Below are 18,485 nucleotides of genomic sequence, written 5' to 3'. Positions count from 1 at the left end.
CACCCTATACTCAGAGGTTCAAGTTTTCCATTGGGCTTGCGCTCGGAGGTTAGGGTTCCTCGGAAGCGCTTGGCCCCGGAAGGTCCATGCTGTGAAGCTGTGGCAGTCACTTTGCTTTCTCTGTCCCCAGGACAGGTTTATTCGAATTGCACATGTGGGTGTATTTATAAAATTTTCACAGAGACTCTCACTTTGCAAACATGTGACTTCTACATTGTCCCCACATTATGGCCACTAGATAAAGCTGAGGAGCCATAATATGGTGCGAATGTAAAAGTCAGATGGTCGCCCAGCGAGCCAATGTTTTTTAAATACACATATACCCATAGAATGTAGCTGTGGACATCCTCTGAGTTTCAGTTATGTAAAAGGTGCCGCAGTCTTTCCAAATCTGGAACCTAGTATTTATATCCTCACAGGTAACTCAGTCACCCTAATCCACATGCCCTGTAATATGTCATAATGTCTAATACTTGAAAGCTGGCTGAGACTGTATTGTTCTGTAGCCGATGCTGTTCAAATGGCATTAGTTGGGTAACAGCGACATCTAGTGACTATAGTGAAGAATACACAACTCGGTCAGTAAAGCTTCTGTCTGTCAGAGCGCTCATGTGTTCCTAATCCACAGACACTCCATTTCAAGCTTACTGGTATGAACATATTTTTTTATCATTATTCCAGTTTCAAGCACCTCACATGAGTTGGTAATAAACGTCTTACTACAACAAACACATCTTTGTCTGAGTTACTTATATTAAATAAAGCTTTAATTTCTTTGATTTAGTTGTAATTTCCACGTGCTCGGAGAACATACATTAAATATCAGGCAGATAAATGTAAATCACAAAGTGCAAAAACAAAAGAATCACTCCTGGTGTGAGAAGTAACCTATGTTGGGGCTGCAAAGTCACATCTTTATTTGTCTCATCTATCTGTGTATTCTGATTCTTTTTCTTACCTGACTTCCCTTACCTCCAAAGATGAATACTTGGCATGCAATCTGATTTCCTTCAATCAAGATCATTACAAATAATTTAATTGTTGGAGTTCTAATGCCTATAGTATAATTATAAATTGTTCATAATAATTAATCACATGTTATATAATCACTTTATCGCTTCTCACTTGTTGAATTTTAACAGGTAATATTTATTTTTTCCATGTAATAACTATGATTTTTTCTATATAAACTTAGAAAACTGTAACAAAGATGATAAAAGTATAATTTTAAGGTAGTTTAGGTAAACAGCCACTTCAACTTGGGTTATCAGTTGCAAAGGCCGCTCGGAACTGTTTATTCAGTACTTGGTGGATGTCAGTGTGTTGAAATGTGTCGGCAGCTTACATACCTGCAGATCTACAACACAGCGATGTGAATAACCTCCATTGATGTCTGCATTTTACTACTATGCTGCAGTTTATGCCAGCATAGTAGTAAAGTAGTGCCACAATGCCAGGTTGTGAAGGGGGGACCATTGAAATCAATAGGAATTCATATGCGGAGCATTTTGTCGCACATACTTAAGCATGACAACATGCCTAGGTGCAAATGGGGCCTAACTGCTTAAATAATAACAAAACAATGTCATTGTTATATAAACGTAACGCTGTGCGTAGTGTCTTAAAATGTAAAACTCCACTTGCAGGAGGTACATCCATCCGAATGTCCCCACAGACTGTGAAATATGTCTAAGAATGGATGGTATCACCACATAGCCACATGGTTCCTTATACAGGAATCATAGGTATGGAATTAGGTTCTTCTTATACCTCACTGCTTTCTTTTTGTTGGCCATTTGTTGTCTCATCTTCATTCTTGTTCATCAGTGGAGAATCTGTAATGGAAAAAACGTTGTAGAGAATAAGGAAAACAAATGCTAACAGACCTGCATGGTGTCATTAGGATTCAGCAGCCATTAGCTTATTGAAGTGAAATGTAAATGTTGCTGCTGATCTGTGGGTGTAGAGAATGTAAGTGAAGGTAATTAATACCGTCCACCAACCTTTCATGAGCCACAGATCTTCACTTCATTTGCAACTTGCAATCAGTTATTTCTCGCTTAATTGTTTTTGGACCATCTCCCCCAAACAGTTATTTATATTGCATCTAGATGTAATTACAAACCTTGTTCATCATCTAGGCGGGCGTATACAATTAATCAGAGTCCTATACTGTTTTAAAATAATTACTTAAAGCAAACCTCTGGCCAGGTCCTCCTACAAACAGTAAATTCAACCACTTGCAGCGAATTGTTGCAGTAATGTAAAAAAAAATCCAAACACATTTGAATCCATGGTCTTGTGACACAGCAGGTCCCAGATCTTGTTTCTCTTGGGCTGCAGAGTGGAAGCATCCCCTTTTCAGATGCCTAGTGATGTGGACATTTACCATTGGAGCCCCTCAGACATCCTGAAGACTCCAACATTGTCATGAATATTATAACAGGTATTTATTAGGGCTGGTAATGATAAAAATTTTCGTGTTCGATGAATCGAAAAATTTTTTAATCGATTATTTTCGATTATATAATTATAACGCACATACAGATCCAACTACATTGGCCTATACACATACAGCACAGCAATGAAGTAATAAAATGAACTAGGATCACACTAATCCAGCACGTTATTAATCTCAGGTGCCCCACTCAATATGGCCGCCGCTTGAGTGGGGCAACTCCGAATAATATTGTGCTGGATTAGTGTGATCCTAGTTCATTTTATTACCTAATTGCTGTGCTGTATGTGTATAGGCCAATGCCTTGGCTGGCGCTCATGCAGAAAGTTTCAAAAAAAAATTTAATCGATCAAAAAGATTAACGATTAATCAAGAAATTCATCGTTAATTTGCAGAGCCCTAGTATTTATATAATGCTGACAATTTACACAGCACTTTACATACTTCTCATTGACATCAGCCCCTGCCCTCAAGAATCTTATAATCTAAGTCAGGGCTTGACAACTTTTCTGTGAATCTAGGAGCCAGCTAAAAAAAGTTAGGAGCCAAGTTTTTTTAAAATGCACATGTTTGCTGAGAGGCGGGGGACATTGATTTTTTTGGGGGTATTTTTAACTTTAGTTTATTTAAATGTTTTTTTTTTTGTTTTTTTTTAGTTCATTGCTATCACATTGGCTATTGCTCCCAAGACGTTCATCTGACCAATTTGCTGGTGACATTTTGCTTCCTTATCAATGCAGAACACTCTCTACTTGTAGAGGTCCTGAACATTTTTATATGGACTGCTCCATACTGGGGTGCTGCACTTTGCAGATGAAGTCTGACCTCTGGTCCCCTGACAGTGTTGGGGTGCACATCAGACTGGCTGTACAGTTGTATGTGTTATGTGTCTCTGGTGTCCACTGAGGTTATTCTTGTATGTACTGCCAATACCACCAGGACAAGGTCACCCGTCCTCATGTTTGTTCTTAATAGAATTATTTCTGTTGTCACTGGAAATGCTTTCTGAATTCTGTGTGAGCTTCTGTATTCCAGCAATATAACATCCTAATAGTTATAGGTTGTCAGTGTAGAGTACTTACCTATGATTTGTAGGGGTCCTATACTTCTCTCTATAGGCTTCTCAATACTGGGGTGATGCACTCTGCACATGAACTCTGACCTCTGGTCCTCTGGCAGTGTCGGGGTGAACATCAGACTGGCTGTACAGCTGTAGGTGTTATCGGACTGTCTCTGGTGTTCACTGACTGCAGTCTTGTATCTATTATTATCAACAGCAACATTGTTGTCTGTTCCCATCTTATGCCAAGTCACAGTCAGATCCCTAGAAATATATCCAGATATTTTCACTTGTATTTTGGATTCAGTGTTGAGATTTATATCAGATGACCTAAGTTCTTCAATCTGGGGGCGCCAAGGAAGATCTGGAAAGTATACAAAATAATTAGTCTAAATGAACCAAATATTATAACAGACACAAGGACGTGTGATTATGTAACTTTCAGGTAATGTATTATACAAATCATCCTATCATGCTTTTACGTTTTTAAAGCAATAACAACCATTCACCAGAGCGATCTATGCTGCGATATGCTAATGTTATATCCCATACATCTTTACAAATGTACATTCATTTCTCTACACACTATTGAATGCATAGAGGTCATGTAACACAACGTCCCCACATGTAATGTTATGGTGTTTGAATATCTCAGTCTGTTAAACACATTGGGCAGAGCCAGAAATACAAACATAACATTTTTAGTTCAGTTATCAGCAGACATTTTATGAATCTACAAGTATGATAGAAGACTTATTTTATGTGAAGACTTTTATCATTAATTACTAGAATGTAAACAGTAACAAGTGATATATTGTGCTGTATTCATGTATTATTACCTGATGTCCTCAGTACGGTCCTCTGAGGTTGTCTCACTGACTGATGATTCCACATCACATACACAGGAAAGCGGAGATCCCGGGGCAGTGTGCACACACTTGTAACATCAAATGTTCCATCATCCTCAGAAATGACTGGTGTGCCATCAGACATCAGCTCGGTTTCTGGTTCTCCCATGCTCCATGTGATGGAAATATCCTGAGGGTAGAATCTCTTCAGAGTCAGGGAACACTTCACCTCTCCTGAATCACTGAGGGAGAATCTCACAGGCTCTATCACCTGCGGAGTCACTAGACATAAATACAAGAGAGATTACACTGTCACTTTTATTATCTATAGAATACCACAGTGTGTATTAAGTTGAAGTGTAACCAAACATTGTACCAGTTCTGACCAATTCCCAGGAGTCATATTACCATTTCACCTAAAAAAAATCACAGCTCAGCCTGAAAATAATGATTTCTGTTGTCACTGGAAATTCTTTCTGAATTCTATGTGAACTTCTCTATTCCACCAATAGAACATCCTAATAGTTATGGATTGTCAGTGTAGAGACTTACCTATGATTTGTAGGGGTCCTACTCTTCTCTTTATGGGCTCCTCCATATTGGGGTGCTTCACTCTGCACATGAACTCTGACCCCTGGTCCTCTGTCAGTGTCGGGGTGAACATCAGACTGGCTGTACAGCTGTAGGTGTTATCTGACTGTCTTTGGTGATTACTGATTACACTCTTGTATCTATTGTTATCCACAGCAACAAAGTTGTCTGTCCCCATCTTATGCCAAGTCACAGTCAGATCCCTAGAAAAATATCCAGAAATATTTGCTTGTATTTTGGATTCAGTGTTGAGATTTATATCAGATGACTTAAGTTCTTCAATCTGGGGACGCCAAGGAAGATCTGAAAGGTAATCAGAATAATTCATCCAAATGAATCAAATATTATAACAGACACAAGGACATGTGATTATGTACCTTTCAAGTAATGTATTATGAAAATGATCCTATGATGATTTTAGGTGTATAAAGCAATAAGATCCACTCACCAGAGCGGCCAGAGGAATGATCTGGGTATGGGGTGGGTGTTTCTCCTGTTACCTAACCAGAATGAAGGCAGAAGGAATGCTGCTATGTGTGTAATGAAGGGGAAGGTGATATTACAGGCCACTATAGGTTTGTCCTCCAGTCCTCCACAAGCTAATTAATCCAATGAGTGTATGATTAGCCCAGTCTGTTACACTTATAGGACGGAGCCAGAAACCACTGAAAAGCATCCACAACACCTTGAACTGATGACTGCACACAAGCCAGTGTTCTGGGACTTGCAATGGGCAGCATGATATATAGAGAGTTCACACTGTGCATTGTATTAAGGTGACACAGTATCATGCATTAAGTCATCCTATTCATTTTGAGTGTCCTGGTAATGCTTCTCAACTCACACAAAATGGCAAATTTAAATAAAAGGCATTTTTCTGCACTTTACCGCAACACAGAAATGTGAATGGATCCCTAGTGTGATGTTAGAAACAGGATCCCACATTTTGTTTTGTTAGCCTGCTGCACCCTCTGCTGTGGGCTAGTGAACAAGTAAATGCCGATCACTCTACAGGTTCAATTTAGGAAATTTTATTTGCCGACAATTACTCCCAGCTCTGAGCAAACTTCAGTCAGAATGCAGCATGTACCGGAGAATGATATATTGTGCTGTGTTCCTGTATTATTACCTGATGTCCTCAGTACGGTCCTCTGAGGTTGTCTCACTGACTGATGATTCCACATCACATACACAGGAAAGCGGAGATCCCGGGGCAGTGTGCACACACTTTTAGCATCAAACGTTTCACCATCCTCAGAATTGGCTGGTTTGCCATCAGACGTCAGCTTGGTTTCCGGTTCTCCCATGCTCCATGTGATGGAAATATCCTGAGGGTAGAATCTCTTCAGAGTCAGGGAACACTTCACCTCTCCTGAATCACTGAGGGAGAATGTCACAGGCTCTATCACCTGCGGAGTCACTAGACATGAATACAAGAGAGATTACACTGTCACTTTTATTATCTATAGGATACCGCAGTGTGTATTAATTTGAAGTATAACCAAACATTGTACCAGTTCTGGCCAATTCCCAGGTATTAGTTTTACCATTTCACCTAAAAAAAAATCACAGCTCAGCCTGAAGGAAATAATTTCTGTTTTCACTGGAAATGCTTTCTGAATTCTATGTGAACTTCTCTATTCCAGCAATAGAAAATCCTAATAGTTATAGGCTGTCATTGTAGAGTACTTACCCATGATTTGTAGGGGTCCTATACTTCTCTCTATGGGCTCCTCCATACTGGGATGCTGCACTCTGCACATGAACTCTGACCTCTGGTCTTCTTTCAGTGTGGGGGTGAAGATCAGACTGGCTGTACCGCTGTAGGTGTGATCTGTCTGTCTCTGGTGTCCAATGACTTCAGTCTTGTATTTATTGTCATTGCCAACAGATACAAGGTCATCTGTCCCCTTATTCTTCTTATACCAGCTCACAGTCAGATCCTCAGGGAAATATCCAGAGATTTTTACTTGTATTTTGGATTCAGTGTTGAGTTTTAGGTCGGATGAATTTAGTTCTTCAATCTGGGGGTGCCACGGAAGATCTGAAAGGTAATCAGAAAAATTCACCCAAATGAACCAAATATTATAACAGAAACAAGGACATGTGATTATGTAACTTTCAGGTAATGTATTATACACATGATCCTATAATGATTTTATTTCCTCTACACACTGTAACAGACTCACCTGATCCTCGTTCCAGCGCGGCTCGCATCGCCGTCGGAGCTTCGTGACGTCACCTGTGATGTCACGAGACTCCTCCCCCTCTTCCTAGTTAAGGCCGACGGAGACACTTGTCTGGCGTTCGAGCAAGTGTGAAGACGCCAGGCAAGTTCCCCGTCGCCCAGCACTGAACCCCACTACTGTTTTTGGGCCGGTCAGAGCCCCACCAAAACCGCCATCCTCTCCCAGCAATACTTGACCTCCCTCCTCTCCTGGAAGTCGGCTGCATCCGCAGCACTCTATACCCAGCATTAAGAGTGACAGATAAAGCCAGGACTGCAATTCCTCTACGGAACCACTGGAGGGCACCAACGTCACTCCTGCAAAACCTCTCCACTGATACAGCAAGTACTTTGTCTAACAGACTGTTGCCTTACATATGCCTCCATATTAATAGGACTGTGGATAGTTATAAATTGCATCCAAGCATTGACTGTTGCCCTTCCTTCACCGCACCAACCCAAGAACTGCTCCCTTGAATAAATCCTCAACCTAACTCTAGATCAAGTATTGCTGATTTGCTTATTACTATTAGACTGCATATATATTGTGGTGTAGTTCTACACCCCCGCCTCATACCTCTGCAGCTGTGATCCTCCACCATACAGACCTGTGGGGTCTGACCGTTACACACACTAAGGAATGCATAGAGTTCATGTGACACAAACATCCCCACATGTAATGTTATGGTGTTTGAATATCTCAGTCTGTTAAACACATTGGACAGAGCCAGAAACCACTGACAGGGATCCACAGCATTCTAGATTGACAAGCACCAACTGATGACCTCCATGGGATGGTATGAAGTGTTCTATAGGGGTGAAATATTCTAATATACTATATTCTGAGACACATTGTGACATTCGGAAGTCCTCTGACACTGGCACATGTGACGTCTTCCATCTCTTGGCACAATGACAAGCTTTGCCACCACTGTGTTTGGACATTGGGGAGGAGCTTCAGATTTTTAAGATTTTTTCCATCATACTGCTGATGGGAAGATAGTGGGATCTTTCCTGTATAGCTCCTGCTGTGTACTGATAGGGAGAAGAGATTGCCTAAAAGTGGGGTCCATTGAAAGATGCCTCAGTGCTTTGGAGAGCCAGTGAGAGTCGGATCCTGAAATCATTTCCCAGTAGGACACGACCTGCATGGAGTTTCCTTTCTCATGTTTTTGTGGATTTCCCGGTTGCGATCCTGGTTCCTCGCAATTTCTATTTAAACACATAGGAATATTACTTGCCTCCAATCCAAATTGGCCCAAGTGTGTATAGCTATGGCAGGGACATTATAATATAAACTTTGTTGGAGAAAGGACAGATGAGAATTATGTAAATACCTGTAATGTGAAACTTGTCAGCACAATATAAATGAAGAAAGTGAATAGAATTTTACACAACGATCCAGTATGTCATTTACTAAACAATTGAACTTCTAGGACTAATCTTCAGTTCCTGAACTCTGGAGCTCATAAAGGTGTGCTCAGCCCAGTCAAACATTACAGTCCATCATTACCTATATTTCTCAGAGTTGAAGGTAACATTAAAGTCTATTTCTAATACAAATAGAACATTTTTAGTTCAGTTATCAGCAGACATTTTATGAATCTACAAGTATGATAGAAGACTTATTTTATGTGAAGCCTTTTATCATTAATTACTAGAATGTAACCAGTAACAAGTGATATATTGTGCTGTATTCATGTATTATTACCTGATGTCCTCAGTACGGTCCTCTGAGGTTGTCTCACTGACTGATGATTCCACATCACATACACAGGAAAGCGGAGATCCCGGGGCAGTGTGCACACACTTGTAACATCAAATGTTCCATCATCCTCAGAAATGACTGGTGTGCCATCAGACATCAGCTCGGTTTCTGGTTCTCCCATGCTCCATGTGATGGTAATATCCTGAGGGTAGAATCTCTTCAGAGTCAGGGAACACTTCACCTCTCCTGAATCACTGAGGGAGAATCTCACAGGCTCTATCACCTGCGGAGTCACTAGACATAAATACAAGAGAGATTACATTGTCACTTTTATTATCTATAGAATACCACAGTGTGTATTAATTTGCAATGTAACCAAACATTGTACCAGTCCTGGCCAATTCCCAGGAGTCATGTTACCATTTCACCTAAAAAAAAAATCACAGCTCAGCCTGAAAAGAATTATTTCTGTTGTCACTGGAAATGCTTTCTGAATTCTATGTGAACTTCTCTATTCCAGCAATATAACATCCCTATTGCTATAGGTTGTTAGTGTAGAGTGCTTACTCATGAATTGTAGGGGTCCAATTCTTCTCTCTAGGTGCTTCTCCATATTAGGGTGCTGCACTCTGCAGATGAACTCTGACCTCTGGTCCTCTGGCAGTATCGGGGTGAAGATCAGACTGGCTGTACAGCTGTAGGTGTGATCTGGCAGTCTCTGGTGTCCAATGACTTCAGTCTTGTATTTATTGTCATTGCCAACAGATACAAGGTCATCTGTCTCCTCATTCTTCTTATACCAGCTCACACTCAGATCATCAGGGAAATATCCAGAGATTTTTACTTGTATTTTGGATTCAGTGTTGAGTTTTAGGTCGGATGAATTTAGTTCTTCAATCTGGGGGCGCCAAGGAAGATCTGGAAAGTAATCAGAATAATTAGTCTAAATGAGCCAAATATTATAACAGACACAAGGACATGTGATTATGTAACTTTCAGGTAATGTATTATACAAATCATCCTATAATGATTTTAAGTTTTTAAAGCAATAACAACCATTCACCGGAGCGATCTATTCTGCTACATGTCTAATGGGGGGTGATATCCCATACATCTTTACAATCGTACATTCATTCCTCTACACACTAAGGAATGCATAGAGGTCATGTGACACAAACGTCCCCACATATAATGTTATGCTGTTTGAATATCTCAGTCTGTTAAACACATTGGACAGAGCCAGAAACCACTGACAGGCATCCACAGCATCCTAGACTGACAAGCGCCAACTGATGACCTCCATCGGATGGTATGATGTGTTCTATAGGGGTGAAGTATTCTAATATACTATATTCTGAGACACATCATGACATTCTGAAGTCCTCTGACACTGGCATATGTAACATCTTCCATCTTCTGGCACAATGACAAGCTTTACCACCTCTGTGTTTGGACATTGGGGAGGAGCTTCAGATTTTTAGGATATTTTCCATCATTCTGCTGATGGGAAGACAGTGGGATCTTTCCTGATCTTTCTGCTGGGTACTGATTAGGAGAAGAGAAAGCCTAAGAGTGGGTTCCATTGGAAGATGCCCCAGTGCTTTGGAGAGCCAGTGAGAGTCGGATCCTGAAATCATTTCCCAGTAGGACACGACCTGCATGGAGTTTCCTTTCTCATGTTTTTGTGGATTTCCCGGTTGCGATCCTGGTTCCTCGCAATTTCTATTTAAACACATAGGAATATTACTTGCCTCCAATCCAAATTGGCCCAAGTGTGTATAGCTATGGCAGGGACATTATAATATAAACTTTGTTGGAGAAAGGACAGATGAGAATTATGTAAATACCTGTAATGTGAAACTTGTCAGCACAATATAAATGAAGAAAGTGAATAGAATTTTACACAACGATCCAGTATGTCGTTAACGGAAACAATTGAACTTCTAGGACTAATCTTCAGTTCCTGAACTCTGGAGCTCATAAAGGTGTGCTCAGTCCAGTCAAACATTACAGTCCATCATTACCTATATTTCTCAGAGTTGAGCGTAACATTAAAGTCTATTTCTAATACACATAGAACATTTTTTAGTTCAGTTATCAGCAGACATTTTATGAATCTACAAGTATGATAGAAGACTTATTTTATGTGAAGACTTTTATCATTAATTACTAGAATGTAAACAGTAACAAGTGATATATTGTGCTGTATTCATGTATTATTACCTGATGTCCTCAGTACGGTCCTCTGAGGTTGTCTCACTGACTGATGATTCCACATCACATACACAGGAAAGCGGAGATCCCGGGGCAGTGTGCACACACTTGTAACATCAAATGTTCCATCATCCTCAGAAATGACTGGTGTGCCATCAGACATCAGCTCGGTTTCTGGTTCTCCCATGCTCCATGTGATGGAAATATCCTGAGGGTAGAATCTCTTCAGAGTCAGGGAACACTTCACCTCTCCTGAATCACTGAGGGAGAATCTCACAGGCTCTATCACCTGTGGAGTCACTAGACATAAATACAAGAGAGATTACCAGTTTCCAGTATCACAGACACATGAAGTGAGTAATACAATGTATTTTTTAAGGTTTGGAGAAAACAGTGAAGGTTTAAAACCTGTGTTAGTTTGTGTTACTGTCTCTGTCCTTGCTGGAAGATTCACTAACTCTGTTTGTCCTGCTGATCATTGTCTCTGTTACAATAATGGGAAAGCCAACATGTTATAGTTAATGATATATTAATCTGCGCTAATGGGACTGAATAACATCAAAAGGTAAAAAGCTGTTGCACAAAGGCTCTTATGCCTCAATCAATCACCAATAACATAATACAGCGCTAAAAAACCCTAGTGATGTGCTTAATAAATCAATAAATAAATAACAATAGAATAAATATATCTATATATAAATCGTGAAGAAAATAGTGTCCAACCTAACTGTGAATCAGTGAAATGAATACATTGTGAAATCGCTGATAGTGAAGAAAATGAGAAATATCAAAACCCCGGGTCTTTCTGATGTCACACTTTTCGTTCTGAGGAGACAGACTTTTATATTGTTGCCGGCCCCCTGTTGGGTTTCTTAAACATGAGTTCTTGATTGTTTTTATTTGAATAAAACTTTAATACTACACCATGAAGGTTTTATTTGCCTCTTTAATAAGAATGGACACCGGGGATGAGCGTGGTGGATGGAGGAAATTTACGGGGAGGAGAGACGCTGAGCTTTGCCCTTGATTTTCTCAAAGCGCTTCGTTGACTGTTTTAGACAGTCGGAGCCTCTGGTGAGTGCATAGACACAGGGGGGACGTTTGTTTGGATATACGTAGGAGCACTATGTTTTGGAACACGGAGTGACTTTTTGACACGGGCTTATTATATTTGCACTTTATTGGACCTGGGAGAAGGTCCTCTGATGGTCTAACCGACAGAAGCTTTCACACTTTCACGATTAAGGATTGGACTTTTAAGTAATTGTTTTGATATTTCTCATTTTCTTCACTATCAGCAATTTCACTTTGTATTTATTTCACTGATTCACAGTAATTGATTCACACAAATCTTAGGTTGGACACTATTTTCTTCACAATTTATATATAGATATATTTATTCTATTGTTATTTATAAATGTATTTATTTATTAATTGATTTATTTAGCACATCACGAGGGTTTGTTTAGAGCTGTATTATGTTATTGATGAACATTTTATAGTTGTCACTAGAACAGGAATAGAGAGCAAGTCTTCCAATAGGGACATTTGTGCTGTTGACAACTATCTTAGGCTCCATTCACACATAGCTGTTTGAAAATCAAACGGAACGAAAATGTGCACATTTTAACCTACGCGTGGATTCCGCACTTTTGCGGCTGCTACTATAGCTGCAACTTGCCAAAGCCGCCCAGAATATCGCGCTTGGACTTTTTTGCACAATGAGCCTTTTTGTGCCACATGGACAGGCGTGCAGGTGTGAACAGGGCAAACTGGAATATATTAGTTCTTATGTTTTGTGTGGTTCCGCACCTAGCGCTAATGTGTGAACAGAGCCTAAGAGTTGATTTGCCATATCTTAGGAGGGGTTTCCTTTCACTTCCTGTGAAGGCTCCGGGACTGAAAGTGAAGAATGTTCTCCCCCAATGGTACATCAAACAAACCTGACAGGAACTGTAACCATTCCCTACTCTACCCACAGCTAGAAAGAAAAAAAATGGGTTTAAAATATAATTTATGTTAAAATGTAAATGTTTGTGTAATCAGACATACATTGTAATATATAGTATTTGGGACATTTCCAGGATTTAGGTAGAAAGTTAGTTAAAAAAATATACATCTGCAGGCTTAAAGTCATTTATGTTTTCACTGAAATCACTTTCTGAATTCTATGTGAGCTTATCTATCCAAGCAATATAATATAAATGGATTGTCAGTGTTGAGTACTTACTTATGATTTGTAGAGGTCCTGTTCTTTTCTCTATGGTCTCCTCCATATTGCAGTGCTGCACTCTGCAGTTGAATTCTGACCCCTGGTCCTCTGTCAGTGTCGGGGTGAACATCAGACTGGCTGTACAGCTGTAGGTGTGATCTGACTGTCTCTGGTGATCACTGAGTACACTCTCGTATCTATTGTTATCCACAGCAACAAAGTTGTCTGTCCCCATCTTTTTAAACCAAGTCACAGTCAGATCCCCAGGGAAATATCCAGAAATATTCACTTGTATTTTGGATTCAGTGTTGAGCATTAGGTCTGATGAATTTAGATCTTCAATCTGGGGGCGCCAAGGAAGATCTAAAAGGTAATCAGAATAATTCATCCATATGAACCAAATATTATAACAGACACAAGGACGTGTGATTATGTAACTTTCAGGTAATGTATTATACAAATGATCCTATAATGATTATAAGTTTCTAAAGCAATAACAACCATTCACCAGATCGGCCAGAGAAATGATCTGGGTATGGGGTGGGTGTTTCTCCTGTTACCCCACCAGAAAGAGGACAGTAGTGAACAAGTAAATGCCGATCACTCTACAGGTTCACTTTAGGAAATTAGATTTGCTGACAATTACTTCCAGCTCTGAGCAAACTTTAGTTAGAATGCAGCATGTACTGGAGAATGATATATTGTGCTGTGTTCATGTATTACCTGATGTCCTCAGTACGGTCCTCTGAGGTTGTCTCAATGAATGATGATTCCACATCACATACACAGGAAAGCGGAGATCCTGGGGCAGTGTGCACACACTTGTAACATCAAATGTTCCATCATCCTCAGAATTGGCTGGTTTGCCTTCAGACGTCAGCTCGGTTTCTGCTTCTCCCATGCTCCATGTGATGGAAATATCCTGAGGGTAGAATCTCTTCAGAGTCAGGGAACACTTCACCTCTCCTGAATCACTGAGGGAGAATCTCACAGGCTCTATCACCTGCGGAGTCACTAGACATAAATACAAGGAAGATTACCAGTTATCAGTATCACAGACACATGAAGTGAGAGTAATACGTATTTAAAAACAAAACTTTTTTTTTTAGGTTTGGAGAAAGCAGTGAAGGTTTAGAACCTCTGTTAGTTTTTATTGCTGTCTCTGTCCCTCCTGGGAAGATTCACTCTCTCTGTTTGTCCTGCTGATCATTTTCTCTGTTACAATAATGGGAAAGCCAACATTTTATAGTTGTCACTGGAACAGGCATAGAGAGCAAGTCTTCCAATAGGCACACTTGTGCTGGTGACAACTGTCTAGGAGGTGATTTGCCATAACTTTGAAGGAATTTCCTCCCACTTCCTGTTAAGCCTCCACAACAGAATGTAAAGGTTATTCTTCCCCAATGGTACATCAAACAAACCTGACAGGGACTGTAACCATTCCCTACTCTACACACACAGCTAAAAAGAAAAAGATTTGGTTTAAAATATACGTAATTTTAAAATGTAATTGTATGTGTAATCAGACATACATTGTAATATATTTGGGAGATTTCCAGGATTTAGGTAGCCAGTTAGTTTAAAAATAATAATTAGTTGAACAAGAATCATTTATGTTTTCACTGAAATCACTTTCTGAATTCTATGTGAGCTTACCTATCTTAGCAATATAATATAAATGGATTGTCAGCGTAGAGTGCTTACCTATGATTTGTAGGGGTCCTATACTTCTCTCTATGGGCTCCTCCATACTGGGATGCTGCACTCTGCACATGAACTCTGACCTCTGGTCCTCTGTCAGTGTCGGGGTGAACATCAGACTGGCTGTACAGCTGTAGGTGTTATCTGACTGTCTCTGGTGATCACTGATTTTATTCTTGTATCTTTTGTTATCCACAGCAACAAAGTTGTCCATCCCCATGTTTTTAAACCAAGTCACAGTCAGATCATCAGGGAAATATCCAGAAATAATTACTTGTATTTTGGATTCAGTGTTGAGCATTAGGTCAGATGAATTTAGATCTTCAATCTGGGGGTGCCAAGGAAGATCTGAAAGGTAATCAGAATAATTCATCCAAATGAGCCACATATTATAAAATACACAATGACATGTGATTATATAACTTTCAAGTAATGTATTATGAAAATGATGCTATAATGACTAAGTTTTTAAAGCAATAAGAACCACTCACCAGAGCGGCCAAATAAATGATCTGGGTATGGGGTGGGTGTTTCTCCTGTTACCCCCCTGAATGAGGGGAGAAGAAATGCTGCAATATACAGTGTCTAATTGAGGGGAAGGTGATATCTCAGACCTCTATAGGTTTGTCCTCCGCATGATAAATAATTAATTGAGTGTATGATTAGCCCAGTCTGTTACACTGATAGGACAGAGCCAGAAACCACTGAAAAGCACCCACAACACCTTGAACTTATGAGTGCACACAAGGCAGTGATGTGAGACTTCCAGTGGACGCCATGATATGTTATATAGGAGTTCACACTGTGCATTGAGTTAAGGTGACACAGTATTATACATTAGGTCATCCTATTCACTTTGAGTGTCCTGGCAATACTTCTCAACTCACACAAAAAATGCACATTAACCTTTTTTTATGCAGCGCGCCACAACATATAGCATGTTAATTGTGGTGTATTACACTGCAGGTGTGTTGCCTGTTACTGTGCCTGTGAATTGGGCTGCCACTCCAAATAAATGGCAGATTTAAATAAAAGGCATTTTTCTACACTTTACCACAACACAGAAATGTGAATGGATCCCTAGTGTGATATTAAAAACAGGTTTTGTTTTGTTAGCCTGCTGCACCCTCTGATGTGGGGTAGTGAACAAGTAAATGCCGATCACTCTACAGGTTCACTTTAGGAAATGTGATTTCCTGGCATTTACTTCCAGCTCTGTGCAAACTTCAGTCAGAATGCAGCATGTACCGGAGAATGATATATTGTGCTGTGTTCCTGTATTATTACCTGATGTCCTCAGTACGGTCCTCTGAGGTTGTCTCACTGACTGATGATTCCACATCACATACACAGGAAAGCGGAGATCCCGGGGCAGTGTGCACACACTTGTAACATCAAATGTTTCACCATCCTCAGAATTGGCTGGTTTGCGATCAGACATCAGCTTGTTTTCTGGTTCTCCCATGCTCCATGTGATGGAAATATCCTGAGGGTAGAATCTCTTCAGAGTCAGGGAACACTTCACCTCTCCTGAATCACTGAGGGAGAATCTCACAGGCTCTATCACCTGCGGAGTCACTAGACATAAATACAAGAGAGATTACACTGTCACTTTTATTATCTATAGAATACCGCAGTGTGTATTAGGTTGAAATGTAACCAACCATTGTACCAGTTCTGGGCAATTCCCAGGGGTCATGTTACCATTTCACCTCCCAAAAAAAATCAAAGCTTCAGCCTAAAAATAATTAATTATTTTTTTGTCACTGGAAATGCTTTCTGAATTCTATGTGAACTTCTCTATTCCAGCAATAGAACATCCTAATAGTTATAGGTTGTCAGTGTAGAGTACTTACGTATGATTTCTAGGGGTCCTATTCTTCTCTCTGTTGGCTTCTCCATACTGGGATGATGCACTCTGCACATGAACTCTGACCTCTGGTCCTCTGGCAGTGTCGGGGTGAATATCAGACTGGCTGTACAGCTGTAGGTGTGATCTGAGTGTCTCTGGTGATCACTGGTTACAGCCTTGTATTTATTGTTATCCACAGCAACAAAGTTGTCTGTCCCCATCTTTTTAAACCAAGTCACAGTCACATCCATAGAAAAACATCCAGAGATTTTCACTTGTATTTTGGATTCAGTGTTGAGATTTATATTAGATGATTTAAGTTCTTCAATCTGGGGGCGCCAAGGAAGATCTGAAAGGTAATCAGAATAATTCATCTATATGAACCAAATATTATAAAATACACAATGACATGTGATTATGTAACTTTCAAGTAATGTATTATGGAAATAATCCTATAATGATTTTATGTTATTAAAGCAATAAGAACCACTCACCAGTGCGGCCAGAGGACTGATCTGGGTATGGGGTGGGTGTTTCTCCTGTTACCCCCCAGAATGAGGGAAGAAGAAATGCTGAAATATACATTCCAATTAATTTAATGAGTGCATGATGATCTAACTCTGTTACACTCACAGGACGGAGCCAGAAATGACTGAAAAGTACTCACAACACCTTGAACTGATGAGCGAACACAAGGCAGTGATGAGAGACTTCCAATGGATGGCGTGATATGTTATATAGGAGTTCACACTGTGCATTGTATTAAGGTGATACAGTATCATGCATTAAATCCACCTATTCACTGTGAGTGTCCTGGCAATGCTTCTTAATCCACAAAAAAATACCCATTAACCTTTTTTTATGCAGCGCACCACAACACATAGCACGTTATTACTATAAATAAATAGCAAATTTAAATAAAATGCATTTTTCTGCACTTTACCACAACACAGAAATGTGAATGGATCCTTAGTGTGATATTAATAACAGGATCCCACATTAGTTTTATTAGTCTGCTGCACCCTCTGCTGTGGGGTAGTGAACAAGTAAATGCCGATCACTCTACAGGTTCACTTTAGGAAATTAGATTTGCTGACAATTACTTCCAGCTCTGAGCAAACTTTAGTTAGAATGCAGCATGTACTGGAGAATGATATATTGTGCTGTGTTCATGTATTACCTGATGTCCTCAGTACGGTCCTCTGAGGTTGTCTCAATGAATGATGATTCCACATCACATACACAGGAAAGCGGAGATCCTGGGGCAGTGTGCACACACTTGTAACATCAAATGTTCCATCATCCTCAGAATTGGCTGGTGTGCCTTCAGACGTCAGCTCGGTTTCTGCTTCTCCCATGCTCCATGTGATGGAAATATCCTGAGGGTAGAATCTCTTCAGAGTCAGGGAACACTTCACCTCTCCTGAATCACTGAGGGAGAATCTCACAGGCTCTATCACCTGCGGAGTCACTAGACATAAATACAAGGAAGATTACCAGTTATCAGTATCACAGACACATGAAGTGAGAGTAATACGTATTTAAAAACAAAACTTTTTTTTTTAGGTTTGGAGAAAGCAGTGAAGGTTTAGAACCTCTGTTAGTTTTTATTGC

The 18,485-nt window shown here is 40.0% G+C and overlaps 3 protein-coding genes across 3 annotated transcripts; all 3 read right to left on the bottom strand.

The window, feature by feature from the left end:
* Positions 1 to 1,764: 1,764 nt before the first annotated feature.
* LOC108800018 lies at positions 1,765 to 5,171 on the bottom strand. Its single transcript, XM_018571963.1, has 4 exons — positions 4,919 to 5,171; positions 4,358 to 4,648; positions 3,541 to 3,882; positions 1,765 to 1,835 (listed from the first exon to the last, which is right to left on the bottom strand). Exons 1-4 carry the CDS (start codon positions 5,133 to 5,135, stop codon positions 1,765 to 1,767), a joined length of 921 nt encoding a protein of 306 aa, XP_018427465.1. The 5' UTR covers positions 5,136 to 5,171.
* Positions 5,172 to 6,615: 1,444 nt separating this feature from the next.
* LOC108800017 lies at positions 6,616 to 13,553 on the bottom strand. The gene is made up of 5 exons (XM_018571962.1): positions 13,337 to 13,553; positions 11,116 to 11,406; positions 9,460 to 9,810; positions 8,896 to 9,186; positions 6,616 to 7,001 (listed from the first exon to the last, which is right to left on the bottom strand). The coding sequence occupies exons 1-5, from the start codon at positions 13,551 to 13,553 to the stop codon at positions 6,616 to 6,618; spliced, it is 1,536 nt and encodes a 511-aa protein (XP_018427464.1).
* A 606-nt stretch (positions 13,554 to 14,159) lies between these two features.
* LOC108800016 lies at positions 14,160 to 17,092 on the bottom strand (the record flags this gene model as incomplete). Its single annotated transcript, XM_018571961.1, has 4 exons — positions 16,876 to 17,092; positions 16,307 to 16,597; positions 15,023 to 15,367; positions 14,160 to 14,332 (listed from the first exon to the last, which is right to left on the bottom strand). Coding segments are annotated over exons 1-4 (1,026 nt in total), but the record flags the coding sequence as incomplete, so codon positions are not given.
* Between the last annotated feature and the right edge of the window lie 1,393 nt (positions 17,093 to 18,485).

The sequence above is a fragment of the Nanorana parkeri genome, unplaced genomic scaffold, assembly GCF_000935625.1.
Source record: "Nanorana parkeri isolate BGI_ZX_2015 unplaced genomic scaffold, ASM93562v1 scaffold1880, whole genome shotgun sequence".
Taxonomy (NCBI): Eukaryota; Metazoa; Chordata; class Amphibia; order Anura; family Dicroglossidae; genus Nanorana; species Nanorana parkeri.
This window is presented reverse-complemented; position numbering and strand designations above follow the sequence as displayed.